The sequence below is a fragment of the Mustela nivalis genome (assembly GCF_964662115.1).
Source record: "Mustela nivalis genome assembly, chromosome: 14".
Taxonomy (NCBI): domain Eukaryota; kingdom Metazoa; phylum Chordata; class Mammalia; order Carnivora; family Mustelidae; genus Mustela; species Mustela nivalis.
The window spans coordinates 36,019,899-36,042,577 of NC_139033.1; the positions used below are offsets into that span (position 1 = coordinate 36,019,899).

The 22,679-nt window shown below is 44.4% G+C and overlaps 1 protein-coding gene across 1 annotated transcript in view; it reads left to right on the plus strand.

Annotated features, from left to right (window-relative positions):
• The window catches only part of ALPK2 (alpha kinase 2), a 144,735-nt gene that overhangs the window by 28,407 nt on the left and 93,649 nt on the right, over nucleotides 1-22,679 (plus strand). Inside the window, exons 2-3 of the mRNA XM_082699445.1 lie at nucleotides 16,075-16,202; nucleotides 19,285-19,402. Coding sequence (XP_082555571.1) covers nucleotides 16,094-16,202; nucleotides 19,285-19,402 — 227 coding nt within the window. The 5' untranslated portion in view covers nucleotides 16,075-16,093. The remainder of the gene's footprint in view (nucleotides 1-16,074; nucleotides 16,203-19,284; nucleotides 19,403-22,679) is intronic.

Here is a 22,679-nt window from a genome sequence, read left to right on the forward strand (position 1 = left end):
CCTCTAGTTTCAGAAAAAGAGGTAACTTACATGTATTTTCTTCTATGCCATACGACTTGACCTGGAATGATGCTACACATCGTTAGGTCTTCCTTTTTAACCACAAACTCAGGTATTTTGGGATGCTGTTAAAGGGGCACAAATATATGCCCTCCTTTTTCTCTTTAGCACTTTAAGCCTTCCATCCTCTTTGAATAATCACAGAAAATTCAGTGTCCTGGCCTCATTGAGGTCTGCTTCTGATTGTCTTCTGTTCCTGTCCCCCAAACCTAAGATTAAAACAGAAATTCCATGGCTGCAGGTTAATGAGATAAGCAATAAAACATATCTAGGCAAATCTATTATCTATAACACATATAAATATAAATATACATATAAAGGTATATTTTAATCCTCTGCTCCTTAAACTTATTTTATAGAAGATGAATGCTAGGCACTGACTGTTTGTCAGGAACAAAAACAAGTTTCATAATGAGTGTCAACTTTTCCATTTAAGAACTCCCAGGCAACAATTCTCTCATGACCGTATACGTCTGTCTACCGCACTGGGACGTTGGATCCCTTTTGACTTTATCCTATCCTGTTGCTGTGTGATAACTTTTGTTTATTTTTTATCATCACACCTTCCTCTTATCTGCTCTCTTAACTTAATGTTCTCTCCTTTTACTTGGAAGGAGCCTCTGTGAAGAGGATCTAGCTTTAAATAAAACCAGCCGATGGCCACCGTCACCAAGGAGTGGTAATTTCTACACGTGGTTGCCTTTCATAGATGTGTTCCCAACGAGACAGTCATTATACTTTAGAGTCTCTCAGCTTTCAGAAAACTGAGAAACAGAACACATCAGCCGTATACTTCTTGATATTTAATAACTTTAGATGATGACTTTTCCTCTTGTGAAAAATTTCATTCCTTCCTGGTGTAGTGATGCATACGTTGCACTGTGTAAGAACAGTCTGCTTTTGAGGATTCCGCTGCCCGGTACAGAGTGAATATATCCAGTACTGTCCCTTTCAAAGTCACCCACTCAGAGCTGCTAATTTTAGCCGTCTCTGTGAGTGTCCTGAGACATTTCTTTCCAAGCTGTCCGTTTCCAGGTGTGGCACACACTTTTCCAGAGAAACAAAGTAGTTACAGAAGAACACGTCTGGATTTTTTTTTTAATCTTCTGTCTTGGACTTGGACAAAATTCAATAAAAGAAATGCCCCCGTGACAAATTCTACTTTGGTATGTAACATGAACAATTCTTGACAGTTTGACGGATTTGGGGGGGGGGTTCTTCTAAGGTGTGCTTCCTCTCTTCTTACTACTATGGTCAAAATAGGAAGAGAGAAGATGTGTGTGTGTGTGTGTGTGTGTGTGTGTGTGTGTGTGTGAGAGAGAGAGAGAGAGAGAGAGATTGAGAGAGAGAGAGGAAGGGAGGGAGGGGTGTGGGGGGAGGACCATGACAGGGGGAGGGAGGAGGGCGGATCCTGCCTTGCGGTGGTTTCTGCGTTTTTCAGAGAACTTCAGAGAACGACTGTAAAGCCAGTTCTAAACGAACAACATCATGCCTCTTCTTTCTCCCCCCTCCACCCCCTTGCACCCCCTACACCGGTTTCCTACGTGTGCTTCAGATGCCTTGTATTCTTGGTATGAGAACTGCCCATGTTACTCTGGCCTCACAGACCTTATCAGACAGCAAGATTCTGCTTTTCTAAGAGGCAAGGCACTAAACCTGAGGTCCTGCACAGCCCTGAGAGCAGTGCTCAGTGTCCCAAGCCTCGGGGACAGAGCCTCGGGGACAGCTCCTCTGCGTTTCGTCAGCTCACTGGAGCTGCATTTCACCAGCCCCCTCTGCCAGGGCCTCCCCGGCGGCGTCAACAAGTGTCACACCTCCTGCAGAAACAGCCCTCAAGTTTCATCACAGGGATGCTAAAAAATATTCTCCAGCTTCAGCAATGACCTAGTTCATTCAAGGGCAGAGGAAAAAAAAATGTCTTCTTCCAGAAGTTCCCCGGGGAACGGAATTTTCCCTCTTAGGAAGATAGGAGCTTTTCTGGAAACAGACCCAACTGTGCTTTGACCCGAACGTGGAAAAGACCCCGAACCTGGTAACTTCTCTGAATCCCCTGTCCCAGGAGCAGGGACACCCAGTGAATACCTCCCACACAGCCCGGGGAGCCCACAGCCGAGCCGGTCCTCTTATCACGTCTCTTGGATAAAAGGTATTGAAAAGTAAGTATCTAGCCTTTGGTTTTTACATAAGGAATGGCTGTGCTTTAAATATGTAGTTGTTTGCATTATCTGCAGTAAGGAACAAAGCCGATGGTTTCCTTAGGACCTAGAACAGGAAGGAACAAGGAGGGGCTGTCTGGCATATTTGGCTATCTAGGGTTTTAAAGTGGTCAAATTATCATTTGTAGTTTAGGTCCATTGAGACCCTTTTTTGGAAATATTTTTCTTGTCTGTTTATTTTGACCTGGCAGCAATTAAAATAGACTCTCTCACATCAGGGCTCTCTCAACACGTATAGAAAACAAACATATAGGATGACTCAAAGGAGTGATCCGCAAAGGCTTTGCAAAGTAACCTGAAAAACTGAAGTAATTACCCAGGTAACTCAGGCCCCAGATCCTTTTGCTTGGAATATTTGAGGATTTTAATCAAAAGTTATTGCTTGAATTATATGAATGATTGAAAATCCCTGCTCTCTGGGTAGGCTCAGAATGACACCCAGAATGCAAGTTGCTGAAAAGCTATCAGGCATTTCAAGATGGCTGACGCAGACACTCATTGAGTCATTAGATAGATTTGCTTTCCTCTCTCCCCCGACTTTTTTTTTTAAATTGAAGAATACTTAGCATGACATCTACTATCCTGATGAATTTTAAAGTGTACAATACAGTATTGTTAACTATAGGCATGACCTTGTACTCTAGTTGTTAAATGGAATCTTTAAAAATCTAAGGCAAAAAGTCAATCAACAAATCCACCAATAAAATGGCACCACTGTCACATTGCATTTTGATGAACACATCTCAACTTGAAAACCACTGATTGAGGGTGTCAGTTACAGACATCTGGCAATCATTTAAAAATAGATAAAAGCAAGAACATCATTTAGAGCTGCTTCTGCTCTAATATTTCCCTTTGCCAACCTTTTCCTGAAGCAAAGGTATCCTTCATTTTGGAAGCTTAAGTAACCAGGAATGGAAAGAGAAGATTTTTTTTACTAAGGGTAAATTGCTGTGAGGCTTTGGTACCAAAATCCAGGATGCTGGGAGTGACCTCAATCAACAAACTGACAAATCCTGTATTATCAAGCACTGATGGTCAATAAGCATGTTCAGATCTGGGAAATCAGGATTTAAAACAAGTCTAGTGCCAAAGTTATTTTGAAGTTTTACAAAAACAGTCACAGTTTGGGGCAGACTTTTGGGTCGGGTGGAATTCCTGTTTTTGTCAACTGCAAAAATTATCCTCCCCCGGCCCCCATCTAATTCATTTTTAAGCACCCCATGCACACCTACATGTAGATATGAGCCTATGCAAGCAGGAAACAGTGGGTGTTGTCACCTGGGTGGATGCGCTGGGGAAGCAGGGGTGCTGAGTAAAGTCCAGGCTCTAGAGTCAGATTTCCAATCAAATCCTGACTCTAGCCCAGTTTCCCAGCTTGTCTAAACTTCTCATCTATAAAATGATGATAGCAACATCCAATCTGACAGGAGTGATGGGGACATGAGTAAATGTACCTAAGGTATGTGTTATATCCTAGCTTCTCCCCAAAGGCCAGTTATTCTTGGTTAATTTAAAACCCCCCCCCCCCTCTCTCTCTCTCTTTTTTGGCTAAAACTTCCAAATGCTTTCATAATGCAAACTATTAAAGCAGTAGGAGCAACACATTTTTGATGCCATGATCAAACAAAAATAACATAGGAAATTAGATTTTTCGAGGAATCTTCTGACCTTAAAAACAGTGTGTTTGAGACCAAAACAAAAGGGACTATATTTAAGAACACATCTATGATAAATAAGAAAAGCTATTTTTTGTTTGGAAATGGTTGATGGGGCATATATTATCTAAAAGGAGAGGCAGCGATTTCTCAATATCATCTGGCCTGATACTTCTTAGTATATATCAGTACTGTATTTATATGAGTTCTCATAATTCATAGGAATGGAGGGTCAAGTTAAATCCATGCATACAAGGTGATATCTCTGTGATGATTATGAAAATTAAGGCACAAATCCAGTCTTTTGTCAAAGGTTCTAGCTGTGCCTTTCACTGATCCCTTTTTGCTTGGACAGAGGCAGGATGGAGTGAGGGCACGTGAGACTGAAGTGGGCTGGCTATAGCGGCTGAGTGGAGACAGTGACTGGGTGAACATTTCAGGAGGCATGAAATTTCGAGGTCAGTCATGGAAGTGCATAACGAACAGGATGCTTCCTGGTTCTGGAGTGAGGGCGAGTCAGGCACAGAGGGATGGAGCAGACAAGGGTCACAAGCAGGCCTCATGGAACTGCTCCAAAGAAAGCTATCCACATCTTTATCACTGCACTGTCTTTACTGAGCTATGCCACAGCTTCTGCCCTGGCACACCAGAGTAGCCTGATAAATTCTTTGTTTGAGCTACTGACAGATCCCCAAGGAATCCTGTTATTCTGGGTTTAATTCTACCAAAAAAAAGAAATCTAGAAATTCAGAAATGTAAAGAAACTTGGGAGAAGGTAAGCATATCATCTTAGGGTTGGCAAAAAGGAAAGAATAAATGCCCAACCTCCAGAAGAGAAAAGGACCCACAACTCACCTTGATCTTCACTTCGGTCCTGCTCTTGGATAACCAGGCTCATTTGCTCCACAGTTGGTAGTTCAAGATTTTCTTCTACTCCACTGGCTCTCAAACTATAAAGTGCAACAGCATCCAGAGAGCTTGTTAAAATGCAGGTTACTGGGTCCCTCCTCCAGAGTTTCTGGTTCTGAAGGTCCCAAGAATTTGCAGTGCTGGCCAGTCCCCAGGTGATGCCAATGGCGCGGTCCAGGGACCACACCTGAGAACCATTGCTTTAGCCGGTTCTTTGGCCTGTAATTCCTGAGGAAAACCAATTCTTTTCAGTCACTAACCTTGCCTCTTTCTCGGGAGATGTGGAAGGCCCAGCCACAGTATGCTAGAGCTGGGGAGTTGGCTTGCAGGCAAACATCTCACAGTGAGTGTGTTTGTGGGGGATACTGACTGTGGGCCCGGCACATGGAGATGAGCGGTCCACCATTTGGGAGACAGCTGTTTTGTTTTGTTTTGTTTTTCCCCCGAGCTGAGGCTGTCAGGGGAGGCTTCAAGGACGAGCTAGCACTTGAGCTGGGGTTTGAAAACTGGTGGGACTGATCGTAAGAACCAGATGGAAGGTGGTCTTTCTGTGGAAACAACAACAAAAAGCGAAACAAAACACAAAGGCCAGAAAGAGGAGGCAAATCCAAAGGGAGCTCAGAAATTCATGTGGTTATATTAGGCGTCCCCAGAGCTTTCTTGGAGAAGCATTCCTTGATTAATCTGTCTAATCTTAAAGGCTTCCCTTCTGCTGGTAGCTTGGCAAAGGGAGGTTGCACGAGATGTGGAATGGAGAGCCCGTGGTAGGAACTTCAGGCGCCATGGGCCAGGGAGGAGAAGGTACGGATGCTTCAGTATGCTTTCGAGAAGGAACAATCAAAAATCAACTCAGACTAGCTTAAACAGCAGCAACTGCGGGAGTGTACTGCTCACACAACAGAAAAGTTCAGGGGTTCGGTCAGGACCTTGGTTCTGGTTCTCTGCATTTCGGGAGATTCTGCTCTTCTCTGTGCTTTGCTTTCAACCTCCAGCTGGCTTTCCACGGTCTCAAATGGTACCCTCCTCCCCGGGGCTCTCCACGCGTTCTTTTTCCTGTTTACAAACCTGAGCTTTGCGCTGATTGGATGACTCTTGAACCACTTTCTGGAGAGAGCCGCGTGCTGATTGGCTTAGAACTAGGTTCACGAGCCAATCACTGAGCAAGAGTACGTGACCAATTTGGACCAATCAGGGCCCACGAAGCGGGAAGGGTGAGGTCCCGCATGTTGGTTCCCAGGCTTGAGTGATGGGAGAGGCCTAGGGGAAGGCAGTGAGGACAAGGCAATGGCCAGGAGGTTTGGGATATATTCTAAAGTCAAAGCATCTCTTCCCTTAGTCACGAGGATACCTCATAGCTTAGGATGGGCCTGCTTTAAACTCAGCCCAAACCAATGAAAAGAATCTCCCGTAGGAGAGTCCCGTGTTTGAATGCAATGCACTCACGGATGCAGTACTACTCCCCTGCTTTCCTAAGGGGCGGTGGTGCTCCTTACCTCTAAAGCACCCTTTACCAAAAACAATTCGATAATGAACGATAAAAATAATTTTTCAGGAAACAAGGCAAATGGAAGCAAAACCACAAAGCCTTCTCCTGAGACCGTCTGACTGGCTGGGGGAAGGGCGGTGGATGAAGGTGGCCCAGGTGACGCTGGCCCTCCCCACAGCTCCCCTTCCTCGACCCAGGCAGGAAGGGGACAGAAGGGAAGATAACTTTTCCCGGGTGCTCCCTTTTCTGCAGAGGCCTGAAATTGCACACCTCTTGGTCCACTTTAAAACAGACATTCTCTCTAAAGAGGGACACAGGTTGCCTAGAGAAAGCAGAGGACAAGAGGAGAGGGGACCAGAGAGAGGGTGTTTTCATGACACAGTGAGGACTCTGATGACCCATGCCTGGATGGGACACCGCCTTCAGCCCACCATCTCCAGCCTCGAACCAAAGTGATGTTAACCAGTTAATCCACAGCAGCTGGTCTCATTAGCAGCACTGTCATGCTCTGTATGTTGCCAGCATCGTGATCTCTCCTTTCCATTACCCTGAGAGAGGACAAGGATAGCCCCAGCAGAGAAATATGTCCTCTGAACAGAGTGAGTTGAAAATCAGAATCAAGAATCAGGGGCTCTGCCACAAACAAGTGGTGTGACCTTGGAAAAGTCACTTGAGCTGCCTGTCCCAGGGGAATTCTTCAGTTGTAAAATCAAGGAGATACTAAACTCTCTCATAGGTTTCACTGAACCTTGAGCTCTCTGTTTTAGCCCTCCCTTAAAGAATTGGAAACTCTCATAGATTTTAAGTAGCAGAGGAGAGGAGTACTAGTGGAAAGGCTCTATTCTACCTTAAAAAAAGTTCAAGCAACTTCCGCATGCAGAGCAAGAGGCAGCTGGGGCTCCGTGGTCTGCACAGATATGTGCCAGGCATGCCGTAGGCACATGGAGTTGTTCAATATTAATATTTAAAAGTTAAATTGTGTTTTTTAGGTAACATGTATAAATTTAAATTATCCAAAAGGATCTGTAGAGACAATTACTGTCCTTAACAGGTTCCCCACCCCTCTTTCCTTGGATACTTGGACCTCCCGGCAGCAACCACGTTACTGGTTTCTTGTCTGTTTTTAGAATCCTTATATGTATAAATATGCATATTAGCATATTCTTCTTGTTTTGCCTCTACAAGTGATAGCATACTCTACACTCACTTCTATATTTTATTTTACTGAACAATATACCTTGGAGATCATTTCATAACAATGCATACAGAACTGCCTTACTCATTTTTAATGCCCATTGCCGTCAGTAGAAAATCCCGTTCAACAGATAAACTGTAACCATATTCCTACTGATGAACATTTTGGTTGCTTGCAATTTTTTGCAAGTCTGCAATGAATGTAGTATGTGCTTATGAAATGTTTGTCTCCTTCTTGCCTCTATTTTAAAAATTAACTTTATTGAGGCATATACCATATAATTCATCTTTTTTTTTTCTCACCCACCCCACACCCCTATGATTCACCTTTTCTAAGTGTTTACTTCAATGATGTTTTTAGTAAATTTACCTAGTGGTACAACCATCACCATCAACCAGTTTTGGAACATTTTCATCACCCCAAAAAGAAACCTTGTGCACATTTATTATTATTTTTTTAAAGTAGGCTCCGCATCCAGCATGGAGCCCAACATGGGACTCAGACTCAAGACTGTGAGATCAAGACCTGAGCCGAGATCAGGTGTTGGATGCTTAACCAACTAAGCCATCCAGGTGCCTTCATGCACATTTATTATTAATCAGTGTTTTTCCCTCAGCCTCCATCTCCAGCAATCACGAATCTACTTTTGGTCTTTATGGCTTCTTTTTGATATCTCATATAAGTGGAACCTTACAATATGTGGTCTCTTGTGTTTGGTTTCTTTCATTGGAATGCTTTTGAGTTTCATCTGTTTGTACCCAGTATCCAAGTTTGCTTCTTTTTGTTGCTCCACAGTCTCCTATGGTTGGCTTTACCCCATTTATCTATCTATTCACTAGTTGAACATTTAGGTTGTTTCCAATGGACATTTAGGTTATTTCCAATTTGGGGTTATTATGAATAATCCTGTTAGGAACATTTGTGTGCAAGTCTTTGGGTGGGTATATGTTTTCATTTCTCTTGGGTAGACACCCAGGAATGGAATTTCTGAGTCTTTTGTTCAATTCCTGTTTAACGTTTTCAGGAAATGCCAAACCATCTTCCAAAGTGTCTGTCCTGTTTTACATTCCCACCAGCCGTGCTTGAGGATTTTCTCCACATCCTTGCCCACATTGGGCTGCCCATCGTGTTATATAACCATTCCAGTGATTGTGAAACGCTATCTCATTCATTACGGTTTTAATTCGAATTTCCCTAATGACTAATGATATTGAGCATCTTTTCCGGGGCTGCTTTTCTTGCCTCTACTTCCCACACACAACCCTAAAATCATACCCAAGAAAGACAGCAATGCTTGAACTACAACAAACCTGAACTCCTATCCCCACTCTGTCACTCACAGGCAGTGAGGAATTAAGTTTGTTACATCGATGCTTTTAAAGTTACCTTAAGCTTTAAAGTCATTATCTGTGAAGTGGGCAAAAACACCTGCCTTGATAATTTTGCTGTGAGCATTAAATGTGATCATGTCCCTGAAGCATCCAGCCTGGCGGCTGACCCATACAAGGGACCCAAGACATGTTCATTGTGTCTCTCCCCGCCTGTTCGCCTCCTCCCCACCAACCTCCCCAGATTCTCGGAACCCATCTTTGGGGAGGGCACTCTTCCCTAACTAACATGGGATAGTAGGCATAGTTACTCAGCGCGTGCAGGAACCCAGTGGCCATTGGATTAGGCTGGGTAATCAGAACTAATCCCTGCTGTCCCCAGTGAGAAAGCACTGTGACAGCTGGCTTTCCTGCCAGCTCCCGAGGACCTGGTTCCCCGTTATCTGCACGTGGACTGAGATTGCTTCCCTGACCCTGTCAACTGACGGCAGCTTTCCTGCTGACAGCAGCCACGCCACCAGCTATCTGAACGGGGCAGACTGGCCAGAAGAAAACTTGGCGACAGTCGAGGGCTCTAAATATTCAAAGAATTCTCCTGTAACTTTTGGTCTGTTCTCTAATTGAAGAGGAAGATATTTGAGTAATTTTACTGATCTTAACCCCAAAGCTCCTGAGAGCAATTAACACAGAGTTCTTACTCTGCCATTTAGAAGAGCTTTATACGTACTCAAGTCATTTTCCTAACAATGAGGTTGATACTGCGATTATCTTAGTTTTATGGATGAAGAATGTCAGCAGAGCAAAGGTGAGCTGGGAAGGGGCAGAGCTAAGATTTGAACTCAGGAATCTGGCCTTTCGTCACCACATCCTTTTACTGCTCTGTAAAGGGCCCAGTCCATTTGGGAGTATCTATCAAAAGGGAATCTGGGAGGGCTCTCTGATTCAGCAGCTTAATTTCGTGGTATTTAATACTGAACCACTTATGTGCCTAAGGAAGCATGTAGCAGGATGGGTTTTGCTTTTGCTTTTATTTTAAAGATTTTATTTATTTGTTTATTTATTTATTTGACAGAGAGAGAGAACGAGAGATCACAAGTAGGCAGAGATGCAGGCAGAGGGGGGTGTGGGAAGCAGGCTCACTTCTGAGCAGAGAGCCCAATGTGGGTCTCGATCCCAGGACCCTGTGACCATGACCTGAACCGAAGGCAGAGGCTTTACCCACTGAGCCACCCAGGCGCCCCTAGGTTTTGGGTTTTTTGTTTTGTTTTGTTTTTTGAGGTTTTTTTGAGACACATTTTGTAAGTGTGAAAATCTCCAGCCTGGTTCTATGTCCTCAATACAAGAACACACAGATTAAGCCTGGTGTTGCCGTGCTAGGCAATATTGATGTCTTTGAGTAGTGTTTCCAACATGGTGCGGCCCTTTATGGATTGGATTGACATTGGAAGACTGTCTATACTTACTACTAAGTAAGATAAACCAACTGTCTGGGAAATTAACACAATTTAATGCCATGCATGCAACAAAATTATATATGTATGTTTAGATGACTATACACATGCATGGGTAGAAATTGTATAGATATATTTGTGGATACATATATAAATATAATAGAATATAAATGTAAATATAGACACACACACACACGTATATATATACTGAGATGATGATATATATACATGGATAGAAAAGTGCCTGAAAGTCTAGGAGACCCCTCCTTTTGAGAAGGTACTGAGATGGAGGGAGGCTTTGCCTTTATATGTATTTTTACAAATACAAATGTATGCATTTATAATCTGTACAATTAAAAGTAAACCAATTTTTTTTTTTAAATGAAGCGGGTTTGGGGTACCTGGGTGGCTCAGTTGGTTAAGCATCTGCCTTTGGCTTAGGTCATGATCCCAGGGTCTTGAGATCGAGTCCAACATTGGGATCCCTGCTCAGTCGGGAGCCTGCTTCTCTCTCTCTCCCTCTACTGCTCCCCCTGCCTGTGCTCTCCTCCTCTCTGTCTAATAAATAAATAAGTAAAATCTTAAAAAGAAAGAAAAAGGAAGCAGCTCATTCTGGACTCCACAGTTTAAAAAAAAATCAAACAACCCCCCCCCCCCCCACACACACAAATAAAATCATGCAAATCTTGCGTTCCTTCCAGTTAGCATGTTACCTCTCCATAGTGTCTCCATGGCCTCCTCTGGTCATATCAGTAATTCAATATTGGTTGTCCACATATAGCTGAGAATGATAAATCTGTCTTCAGGGGTTCTAACCTTCAGAGAAGCCACGAAACATGAACCACAGCCTGACTTAACTGTCCTCTCTCCTTTACAGTCAGTACCGCGCTGGTGACTGAACCGTCTCTATGAGTCAAAGAGCCTGTTTGTCAGTGTTGTAACCTGTGGGACCTCACTGTCAGGAAGCAGTCACCTGGGGAGGAGTCAGAGATGACACATAAGGTTCCCAGTGTCACCCCAGCTCTTCTTGGCAGTTTGACTTGTCCTTTCTTCCCTTTCCATCCATAGCAGTGGACCCTGGGCATGGGAATGGGAGGAGCCGTGTCTTGAGATTATTATTACAGGTGAATGTTCCACGAGGAGAGATTTTTAGACATTTAATTGGTATATCACTTAAAAAAATAATTGTGGTAACCCACAGCAGGAAAGGAAATTGATGAAACCAAGTGACGTCTTTCCCTAAAGCCTACTGATTATCACCTCAGAAACCGATTATGTAGCAGATTCTCCCTGGGCCATTTCTATAAGGATTATTCTAATCCTTAGAATATTAGCATTATCTCCTTTTACAGATGAAGAACTTTGACCAGGTAAGTGGCAGAGCTAGATGCAGATTTGTCCCTGACCCGGCTTGGGTGAGTCCTCAGTCCTATGATGCCTACTGATGAGGAGAGTTTTCTGGACTCTGGGGCCCTTCCTCTGCTACCGTCCTGGTTGTCTGAGTAAGTGTCCTAGGAATGTGGAGAGCCAGGGGAGTCACACACTTCTGCCCCGACAGCTGCTCCGAAGAAGGGTTGCAGAATGGTGTAAAAAGGACTGAATACTGACCTGTGCTACACCACGGAAGAACCTTGGAAATGTACGAAGAGAAAGGAGCCTGTCACAAAGGACCATGTAGCGTGTGGTTCGATTTACCCGAAATGTCCAGAATAGGCAAATCCACAGAGACAGAAAGGAGATTAGTGGTTGCTTGGGGCTGTGTGTGTGTTTGGGTGGAGGGACAGGAGGATCAGGACTCGAAAACTAAAGAGTGGGGGGATTCTTTCTGGGAAACGAGAATGTTCCAAAATTGATTGTGGTGATGGTCGCACAACTCTAAATATGTTGAAAGGGACTGAATTGCATACTGCAAATGACTGAATTATATGGTATGTGAATTACATCTCATTAAAGCTGATTTAAAAAAAAAGTGTCGTAGAGCTCTCAGCCTCGCTGCCAGTTGTATGGGCTAGTTTTTTTTTTGCTTTTTTCAATAATCATCTGAGCACTTACATTTTTGCCTAGTGCTGTACTAAAAGCTCTACAGGCAATAACTCATTTGATCTTTATAACAACCTATGATGTATAGACCATTTTACAGATGAGGAAGCTGAGGCATGGAGGGGCTCTGACATGCTTATTGACAAGGCTAGTAAGGAGTGCAGCCGGAATGTGAACCCAGGGCTCTGGAGCTCTTAACCCCCTGTGCGATGTTGCCTCTCAAATATGATAAATGGTTGTATTGGAACCAAAACTTCTGACTCTTACTCTACTGCTTTTCTTGGGTAGGAAAACCTCCCATGTGCCATGTCCAATCAATATACTAACTGGGGATATAAGATATGTAAATTGCATGCTTATTATCTTGGGGAAATTTACCAGACCAACAATAAATATCCCAAATATCCTTATTTGGAGGACAGTTCTAAATCTGACTCTCTATGCCTCTTTCTCTTGCCTTTCTTCCTTCCTTCCTCCTTCCCCTCTTTCCTTTCCTTTCCTTCCTTTTTTTTTTTTTTAAGATTTTATTTATTTATTTGACACAGAGAGAGAGAGATCACAAGTAGGCAGAGAATCAGGCAGAGAGAGAGAGGGGGAAGCAGGCTCCCTGCTGAGCAGACAGCCCGATGCGGGGCCCAATCCCAGGACCCTGAGATCATGACCTGAGCCTAAGGCAGAGGCTTGACCCACTGAGCCACTTTTCTTTTCTTTTCTTTTTCCTTTCCTTTTCTTCTTTCTCTCTCTTTCTGAAGCTGTACTTTTATGTGTTTGCCAACCCTTGTTCTGTATTTTATACTGAGTTAAACCAGTAGAGGAGGTCATGAATACAACTTGCACTTTCAGTTGTAAAATACCATAAAAAATTTAAAATTGGTCTTGGGTTCCATTCTTACAGCCTTATGCTTACATTTAGCCCTAACATTGTTTGTTCAATAATACTGAGAAATATTAACTTTTATCTCAAGTCAAACCCACAGCTCTAGCTTCCATCACCTGCTCAAACCTCTGAAACGGATAAGCAGACACACGGGCATTAAGCAAAAAGCTGCTGCTTTCTGTGCAGGTTTGTGGGTGTGGGGTGGAGGGGCAGCATTTCCTCGGCAGTGAAAGGACAGCATGTTTCCATTCATTTTGTGGGTTCTCTGTGCACTGCGGGACCCGTGCTCATTCTGGCTTAGCCATCTAGTCATACAGTAAATCAGCCACACTCACCACATCTTCTCTAAATAGTGTTATCCTTGTGCAAGGTGGCTGCCATGATGGTTGTCCTTTGGAGTTATTCGGTTTTGAGACTTCTTTCAACCTAGGTGAGAGAGTTTTTCCATTAGGCATTTCTGTGATTGCTGAGTAAGTAGTAAGACATGTCAAATCTGGCCTTTTTATACAGATCGGAACCATCAACCATCAAATGTACTTATCACATAATCTGGAGTGCAGGTGTCTCTTTGCCATCTTGCAGATGGAGTTTCTTTCTGTTCTGTTCAACTAGATTACCATCTTTTTTTTTTTTTTTTGAGATTTTATTTATTTATTTGTCAGAGAAATAGAGAGAGCACAGGCAGGCAGAGTGGCAGGCAGAGGCAGAGGGAGAAGCAGGGTCACTGCGGAGCAAGGAGCCCGATGTGGGACTTGATCCCAGGATGCTGGGATCATGACCTGAGCCCAAGGCAGCTGCTTAACCAGGCACCCCACCAAATTACCATCTAGATCGAGAGGGGCTTATGATGCTTTTAAATATAACCCCTGTTAACCATAGTCCCCTTGGGTCCAGTCTCTGCACAGCTGAATTAAAATGCTCTATAACCAAAACCCACTGGAAATGCAATTCAAGTCTTTATTAAAGAGTGTCGAGAGGGTTCAATTAACAACCACAGAACAACAAAACTTCTTACAGTCCTCCCTTCTGCCTCTCTGGCTCGATCTCCCACACTCCTCCCACTACACCCCTGCAGCTCCTCAGGCTTCTCTCCCTGCCCTCGTGCTCTGTTCCAAACCCAAGCAGTTGTCTTCCGTTTTGATGCTAACATACTGCTTCTTCAGCTTTCTGGCTCTTTCTCCCCATTAGCTGAACCTTAGGTCAAAGCACAAGGTTGCTTCCTGTACAGGAAGAAAGGAAAGGAAGGAGAAAGGGAAGGGGGTGCATTCTCCTAAATTATGTTTACCCTGATATTCAGAGAGCTTGGGTGTTTCGGTTTGGGAATTTGTTTGTTTGTTTCCAAGGAATAACCTTATTTCTAAACAAAATACCTAGAGATTAAGGAAATGCTGTGGGAACTTCAGAAGCTGCAGGACAGGCCTAAAGGGGAAGAAAGAGCTAGGGGTCATTCATGAGCTGAATGTTCCCGGGGCTGTGTCAACCAGGCAGGGCCGGCCTTGGGATCCCACAATGTGGGCCTTACACACTGATCCCCGCCCCCCGAAGGGCCCCAGTGCCCAGTTTTTGCCATCACAAATAGCTTAATCATTTTTGAACAGGGACCCCCTCTTTTTCATCTTGAACCAGGCCCTGCAACTTAGAACCAATTCCTAAACAGTTAAGAAACTGGTCCACTCATACGGAGAGAGGTCCCCCTCCTAGAATACAGTTGTAACCAGGAAGATCCAGCCTTCTCCACCCAGAGCTCCACTTGCTCCTGCTGTAGGACCTTCAGCACCCATGGAATCACCATTTGCAGGTCTAAGTGCCCCTCTCCCGTCCACGCCAAACGGATCCTACTGTGAAGGGGGCTGGCCTTCTCCTTAGCTTGGTGGCACATGACACTTGCTCACCAAGGTAAGGAGAAATGGGAGCCTCACATGTGGACAGTGTGAAATGTTATTTACAAGCGTGGGGCTCTCCAGAGGATGGTTTGGGCAGAGCGGTGCTAGCACTGTACCCAGAGGATATTGTGGAAAGGGTCCTCTGGGTTCGGACAGACCTGCCTTCTTAGGGGGTGTAAGTTGCACACTGTGCAACTCTGGGGGTGCCCTGCACGCTGACAGTGTCAGCCGGCACCTCTGCGAAGGGCACTCGAGGGCAGCAGCCGCTTGAGCTGTGTGATCTTGAGCAAGTTGTCACATCTCTCTGGGCCTCCGCTTCCTCCTCGGTAAGGGGCAGGAGGTGCTAATCACCATTCAGGGAAATTAAAAAGACATGAAATGAACTAACACACATGGTGACTAATCAGGTGTTAAATGCCTTCTTGTATCTGGGAGCCCAGACTTGCCCAAAAATGCTAGGCAAAGGAGCAGTACTTTCCCCGTTTCAAAGTAACCCCTCCTTGAGATTCATCTGCATGCCATCAGCTCCTCTATTTTGGAGGCAAGTGTGGCTGTGTCCTTTTTGAGTCCAGTGAAAAGACTTTGAGGACAGGAAGAAAAGAGAAAGGAGACATGGCAGTGGCTGCAGGCTTAGGTGATTCTCTCTCAGTCTGGGTGCGGGCTGCCTGACCCTCCTCGAGAACCCGTGGTTCTCCACTGGGGCTGCCCTCCCCAGGGAAACCTATGATGTTTGCAGATATTTTCAATGGTCACGACTTGGGGGAGGGGTGCTGGTGGCATCTGCTGGGTGGAAGCCAGGGGAGGGCCCACGACAGCCCCCTGCAGTGAAGCATCTGGTCCTGAGAAAACCAGCCCATCTGCCTTTTCCAAGCCAGGGAGTGGTGCTAGCTCCTTCCCTCCCAAAGAGCCACCGAGAAAGTTGGAGGTGTCCCGGAACCACTGGTGTGATGTCAGGGATTTTTGTTTTTCAGATTCACGTGGCATGAAAGGATGACAGACTTGGGAGAGCCCCAGAGGCGCACACTTTGTTTTCTATCTACATTGCTTTCCCAGAAAGTTCCTGAGAAGTCAGATGCCGTGCTTCGCTGCATTATATCTGGTAACCGTCAGCGGCTAATTACCCTCTGAAATCTCCCTGTGGACTAGGGTTTTACGTTCACAAAGAGGGCATTATTAAAACATCATTTGTGGGAAGGATCTGGGATGTTTGGCCTGAGTGGCGGGCAGAACAACTAAACCTTCTATGATGATTTTTCTTTTCTTTTTTTTTTCTGGAGGATTTCTTCGAGTAACTTCCTGGACACGTTTTAGTGTTCTTTTTCACTTCACATTGTGGTTCTTGGTGAGACGACTCCCATACTGGTTATTTTTTCAAATAATACACTCTTCATTTCCTGTGTGCATAGGAATGGCATGAATAGCTTTGCTTCAGACAACTTACTGAATTCTTCCATCGCTCATTCCTTGATATCCCCAAGCTGGCTAGATGCATCTCCGGCTGCTTGCCATCTTCAGGTGGCCCAGTCAGCAGTGCAGAGGCCACAACCAAGGCAGGGGGTGCCCAGTGGAGGAAAAGCAGGGACCTGGAACTGGAACTCTCCTCGGACTGGAGAGTGCATAACCCAGACCCGAGCCCAAATAGGGACCCCCAGTGGTAAGAAGGATTTAGTATTAAAAGGAAATAGTAGAAGCAAAATAAAAGGGTAGCGAAGTACCTTGTACCTTGTGAGCTGTTCTCCTTCCTGGATTCTGTCCCTACTTTCTGAAACGTAGAGGCACCAGTGGTCTTTCTTGAGGGTTCACAGAAAACCCTTCTCCCCTGAGATCCCTTTTTCTAGAGAAAAAAAGAGCCAGCTTCAGAAATGGCCAGGCTTCCTTAGCTAAAGTCATGATAAAATCTCATCTCTGGTCTGGGGTACACAACTGTGTGCTCAGGCTCTTCGATGAGGGCAGAGCCAAGCCACCCCCACTTCTTGGTGTTTGTCCACAGCCTATCGTAGGAGGGACAGGCCCAAGTCCACCACTGGGCCTTCATACTCCACGGCTCCTCAGGAAGGCCCACTGCTTGGACATGCCCCGAACGTGGCCAACAATCCCCACACACATTAGCCAGGTGCTTGTGAAACATTCTGGAGGTGGCTCTTAGTATGTGACCTGCAGGTGAGCGTAAGAAAACAAGGGTAGGAATTTGGGGTGAGGTTTCCAGCAAGCGGAGGGAGAGAAGAGAACCGCCCACAAGGTCTAAGATACCACTTCCCTGTGCCGGTCTCATTTATGGCTGATTATTCAGATCTATACTGCTCAGAAGGAAAATACCAGTCAGCCATGAAGAAACGAGGGGCATCAGCCAGTCCTGATCAGTCTGAATTAAAAAAAATAAGAAATGGGAGCGCAAGTGATTAGAATAGTTTCTCAGGCCCAGTTACATACGTACTTTATTTACCTTCTTCTTCTTCTTCTTCTTCTTCTTCTTCTTTTTAAAAGATTTTATTTGTCAGAAAGAGAGAGAGAGCACAAGGATGGGGAGGGACAGGCAGAGGGAGAAGCTGGCTCCCCAGTGAGCAAGAACCTAATGCGGGTCTCGATTCCAGGACCCTGGGATTATGACCTGGGCCGAAGGCAGAAGTTTAACTGACTGAGCCACCCAGGTGCTCAGCAACGTCCTTGATGGTTTTTCAAGGAAGCTCATTTTTGGAGGTTTAGTCATTTGCCTGAAAGGGACTCAGCCAAGACACCGGTAAAGAAGGATGTGTCCTTGCACGCAGATCTGTCTGTTCCCGGTTCCGGGGACTGATGGGGCACCTACCTAAATGGGTGGGGGCAAGGAGTAACAAGCGCAGATGCCACCAAGCACATTTGTGGTGTTAGCACAGAGGTAGCCTAGCTGGGAGACCCCGAATCAGATGAGACACAGAGAGGGAGGCAGGGCTCTGAGCACACTCAGCTCCTGTCCATGGCACAGGTCGCAGAAGCACATGGAGGGGCACCTGGGTGGCTCAGTGGGTTAAGCCTCTGCCTTCAGCTCAGTCCATGATCTCAGGGTCCTGGGATTGAGCCCCGCATCGGGCTCTCTGCTCGGCAGGGAGCCTGCTTCCTTCTCTCTCTCTGCCTGCCTCTCTGCCTACTTGTGATCTCTGTCTGTCAAATAAATAAATAAAATAATTAAAAAAAAAAAGAAGCAGCACATGGAGTTCTCTCAGTGGTCTCGGGGGTTGCTCACCAGTCTGAGATAAATCAGTCTGAGATAAATCAGACTGAAACACAGGAAGGCTGGATCTAGAAAGTGTCTTGTTTCCCAATACTGGGCTTTCCTCCTACACATATGGCACATTTTGATACATTTTCAATGATACAGAGGCTCGGGGGGGTAGCTCCTTGAGACACACTGGAAACCTTCCTCTGCCTGTCACAAGGGCGAGGTGGGAATCCCAAGAGGTGACTGGAATTCCTGGGGGTTTCACCAGATGAGTCCGCGAGCATCACAAGGGCCAGGCGAGCTGCTTCGGAGGGAGAAGGCATAGGGCAGTTCCCGTGATGACCTCACTCAGGTACGCACAGTCCCAGCCTGGGACACATACACCCCGGACTCCTTCACCCTCGGGAGGCTGCATTGGCTCCTCCCGTCCATTCTTCCCTCCACCGACCGACCGTGCCATAACAGACGCTCCGCTCTGAGCACTGCTGAAGTATAATTTTCCAAAGGTCGAGGGACGTCCATGCAAATACGAAACAAACATTTCAGTGGTTTTGTTCAGTTCTTTGAGTAAAGAGGGAACTGCACAGTAGGAAGTCCTGGTCAGAGGACATTTGAGGAATTAGGTATTTATAGGCAATTTAATAAAAAAAAATGTTAGAAGATTGCTGACCTAGGTAAACCCCTGGGTAATGTCCTGTAGGTCAATAACTCATGACTTACAGAGTAATTTTTTTCTGCCAGGCAAAGATGACTTAGATCTCCATTGGATAAAAATCGACCAGTTTACATGTAACTTTACTAAATCTGGGAATTTTCATCAGTTATTGCTTAGCGAATGATGCATTCGAGTCAAGGGAAGGGAGATTTTCCGGTTCCCCGGCTGACATACTTTATCATGCTCACCCATTCTCGTTAGTGGCTTTATGATCTTCTTTCCTAAAAATACTTAATGTAATAAGAATATTCTTATTTTCTTCATTATCAGGTCAGCCCAAGCCAGAGGTAACTTGGTATAAGAATGGCCGAGCCATCGAGGAGTGTGGCATCGTTTCCAGCTACGAATTCTTCCAGAATCAGTATATTCACGTGTTACACCTCTATTGGTGAGTCAGCGTGCCTCTGTGGACCATTTGCAAAGGTCCCTGAATTCTGTCATTGTCATTCTGGGTGCTATCAGGTAAGGCCAAAAGATTGGCTCCTGTTGGCCCTTTTTTTTTTTTTTTTTTTTTTTTAACATATAATGTATTATTAGCCCCGGGGGTACAGGTCTCTGAATTGCCAGGTTTACACACTTCACAGCACTCACCATAGCACACACCCTCCCCAATGTCCATAACCCACCCCCCTCTCCCGACCCCCCTCCCCCCGGCAACCCTCAGTTTGTTTTGTGAGATTAAGATTCTATTATGGTTTGTCTCCCTCCCGATCCCATCTTGTTTCATTTATTCTTCTCCTACCCACTTAAGCCCCCATGTTGCCTCTCCACTTCCTCATATCAGGCAGATCATAGGATAGTTGTCTTTCTCCGACTGGCTTATTTCGCTCAGCTTAATACACTCTAGTTCCATCCACAACGTCGCAAATGGCAAGATTTCATTTCTTTTGATGGCTGCATAGTATTCCATTGTGTATATATACCACATCTTCTTTATCCATTCATCTGTTGATAAACATCTAGGTTCTTTCCGTAGTTTGGCTATCATGGACATTGCTGCTATAAACATTCGGGTGCACGTGCCCCTTTGGATCACTACATTTTTATCTTTAGGGTAAATACCCACTGTTTGCTTTTTATATCCTAATGTACAATGTTGTGAGCAGGTGTCAGCTGGCGCACCCAGCTGAGCTCTGCCTGGCCACTGTTCCCACACCTGTAAGTTGCTGCCGTTGATGGAATCAACAACTTTATCTAGAATTGTATTCAAGGTGCCCAGCCTTTTTCATTCATTAAATGAGCTTTTCATTTAATCTTGCTCTCTCCGGCAAGTCAAGAAATTCAACAGGGTTTGGGTGCTGTCATCCGACCTTTCTTGCGAAAGGGTAGGAAGGAGGCGTGGCCGGCGGCGACCCCACGGCACACTGGCACTTGTGATGGTGGAGGGCTGGAAAGCAAGGCCTTCCGGCTTTATTTTAGGAAGTGGTCTGGTTCAGTGCGGTGGTTTCTATTCTTTTTTGTTTCCCCAAGAACTATTTGTTCGGATGAAATCAGAAAGCTTCGCGTGGAAGTAGAGAAGATGAGAGAACAGCTTTGGTTGAAGCTGGTTGGAGAGTCTGTGCTCTTGGGCCCCAGTGCTTCTGAACAGGTCACGATGCTCCTTACGGGGACTCTGAGGAGCCCGAGGTCTGCAGAGCGTGGTATGAAAGTGGTAGGCACACGCATGTGCCGATAGCCTTGGATCTGAGAATAACAAAGGTTAAGACGCGGGTGTGAATTCTGGCTCTAGTATTTTCTGGCCGGTGGCTGTAGCCAGCCTTTGAAACTCTCCAAAATGGAATTTCTTTATCTGCAAAATAAAAGGACTGCTGAGAGAGTCAAAGCGAAGTTCTTGCTATGTAGTGGTTGTTCAGTAAACAACCACTTTCTTATCTTCTCACCCACACTTTTGTATCAAAGTATGATCAGAGATCATTTTATCGTGGTTGAAGTGCTTGACTCAGCTGGCTTACAGGATAGCTAACCTGATATTCAAGACATTCATTTATTCATCTTCTATTCAATCCTTTAAAAAAAAAAAGTATTTATTTATTTATATATGAGGGAGAGAGAAAGAGTGTGTGTGTGCAGGGAAAGGCGGAGAGAGAAGCAGAGTCTCAAGCAGACTCTGCTCTGAGCTCGGAGCCCGTTGCCAAGCTTGATCTTACGACCCTGAGTTCGCAACTTGAGTCAAAACCGAGTCAGGCGTTGAACCGACTGAGTCACCCAGGTGCCCCCATCTAGTACTTAATTCTTTAAACAATCTTCATCAAACAACTATTACCTGGCAGGCATGTTACATAACGCTAGGGCTAGAAATGGACAACACAGATGTTGTCTCTGCCTTCACGAAACCTCAAGTCCAGTATAGAAGACCCAGGGTGAACAAATCACATGCCGTTTCCCCCGTTGCTCCCCAGTATACTGGGATCCAGACCAGTTGCCCCTTGCTGCCCCCCAACATGGAGCAGACTTTCCTGCCTCTTCAGTTCAAATTTGCCAAGACCTTCCCCTCCCTCCTCTTCATCCTGTTCAACTCAGAATCCATCTGTACGGTTCACAGTAATCGTAGTTACCACGGCTCTGTCCAGGCTCAGACATTCTCTTCTCTTTTGCACAGGCCCTCCCACTGGTGCTTATTTATTGCTTCAGATTGACATAGTTCAGTAGACTCTGGGTTTTGGGGCAGGAACCTTCTCTGTTTCACACTAACGCATCGCCCAGGGCTTAGTACAGTGCAACGTACATATTTAGTAAGAGGATGGGTGGGTGGATGCTTTAAATATACCATAAATAGACATGATGTTAATTTAGATCAGCGTTGGCAAACTTTTTCTATAAAGGGACAGATAGTAAATAGTTTAGGCTTTGAAAGCCAAATGGTCTCTGTCACAACTACTCAACTCCACCATTGTTGTGTAAAAACAGCCATAGGCAATATATATATATATATATATATATATATATATATAAAAGAACACAACCATGCTTAAAAAATATATATATATTGCCTATATACATATATATGTGTGTGTATATATATATTTTTAAAAAATATTAAAATCTTAAGATATATATAAAATATATATATAAAATCTTAAATATATATATACACACACACACACATATATAGGCCTATATAAATATGCCTATATAAATATGCTTATATAAAAAATATATACACACACACATATATATACCTATATATATAAATATATATAAAAAATCTTAAAAATATATATATACACACACACATATATATAGTGTGTGTGTGTGTATATATATATTTTTAAGATTTTTTATATATATATATGTGTGTGTATATATTTTTTTATATAGGCATATTTATATAGGCCTATATATATGTGTGTGTGTGTGTATATATATATATTTAAGATTTTTAATATATATTTATATATATTTTAAGATTTTAATATTTTTTTTTTAAAGATTTTATTTATTTATTTGTCAGAGAGAGATCACAAGTAGATGGAGAGGCAGGCAGAGAGAGAGAGAGAGAGGGAAGCAGGCTCCCTGCCGAGCAGAGAACCCGATGCGGGACTCGATCCCAGGACCCTGAGATCATGACCTGAGCCGAAGGCAGTGGCTTAACCCACTGAGCCACCCAGGCGCCCCAAGATTTTAATATTTTTTAAAAAATATATATACATACACATATATATATG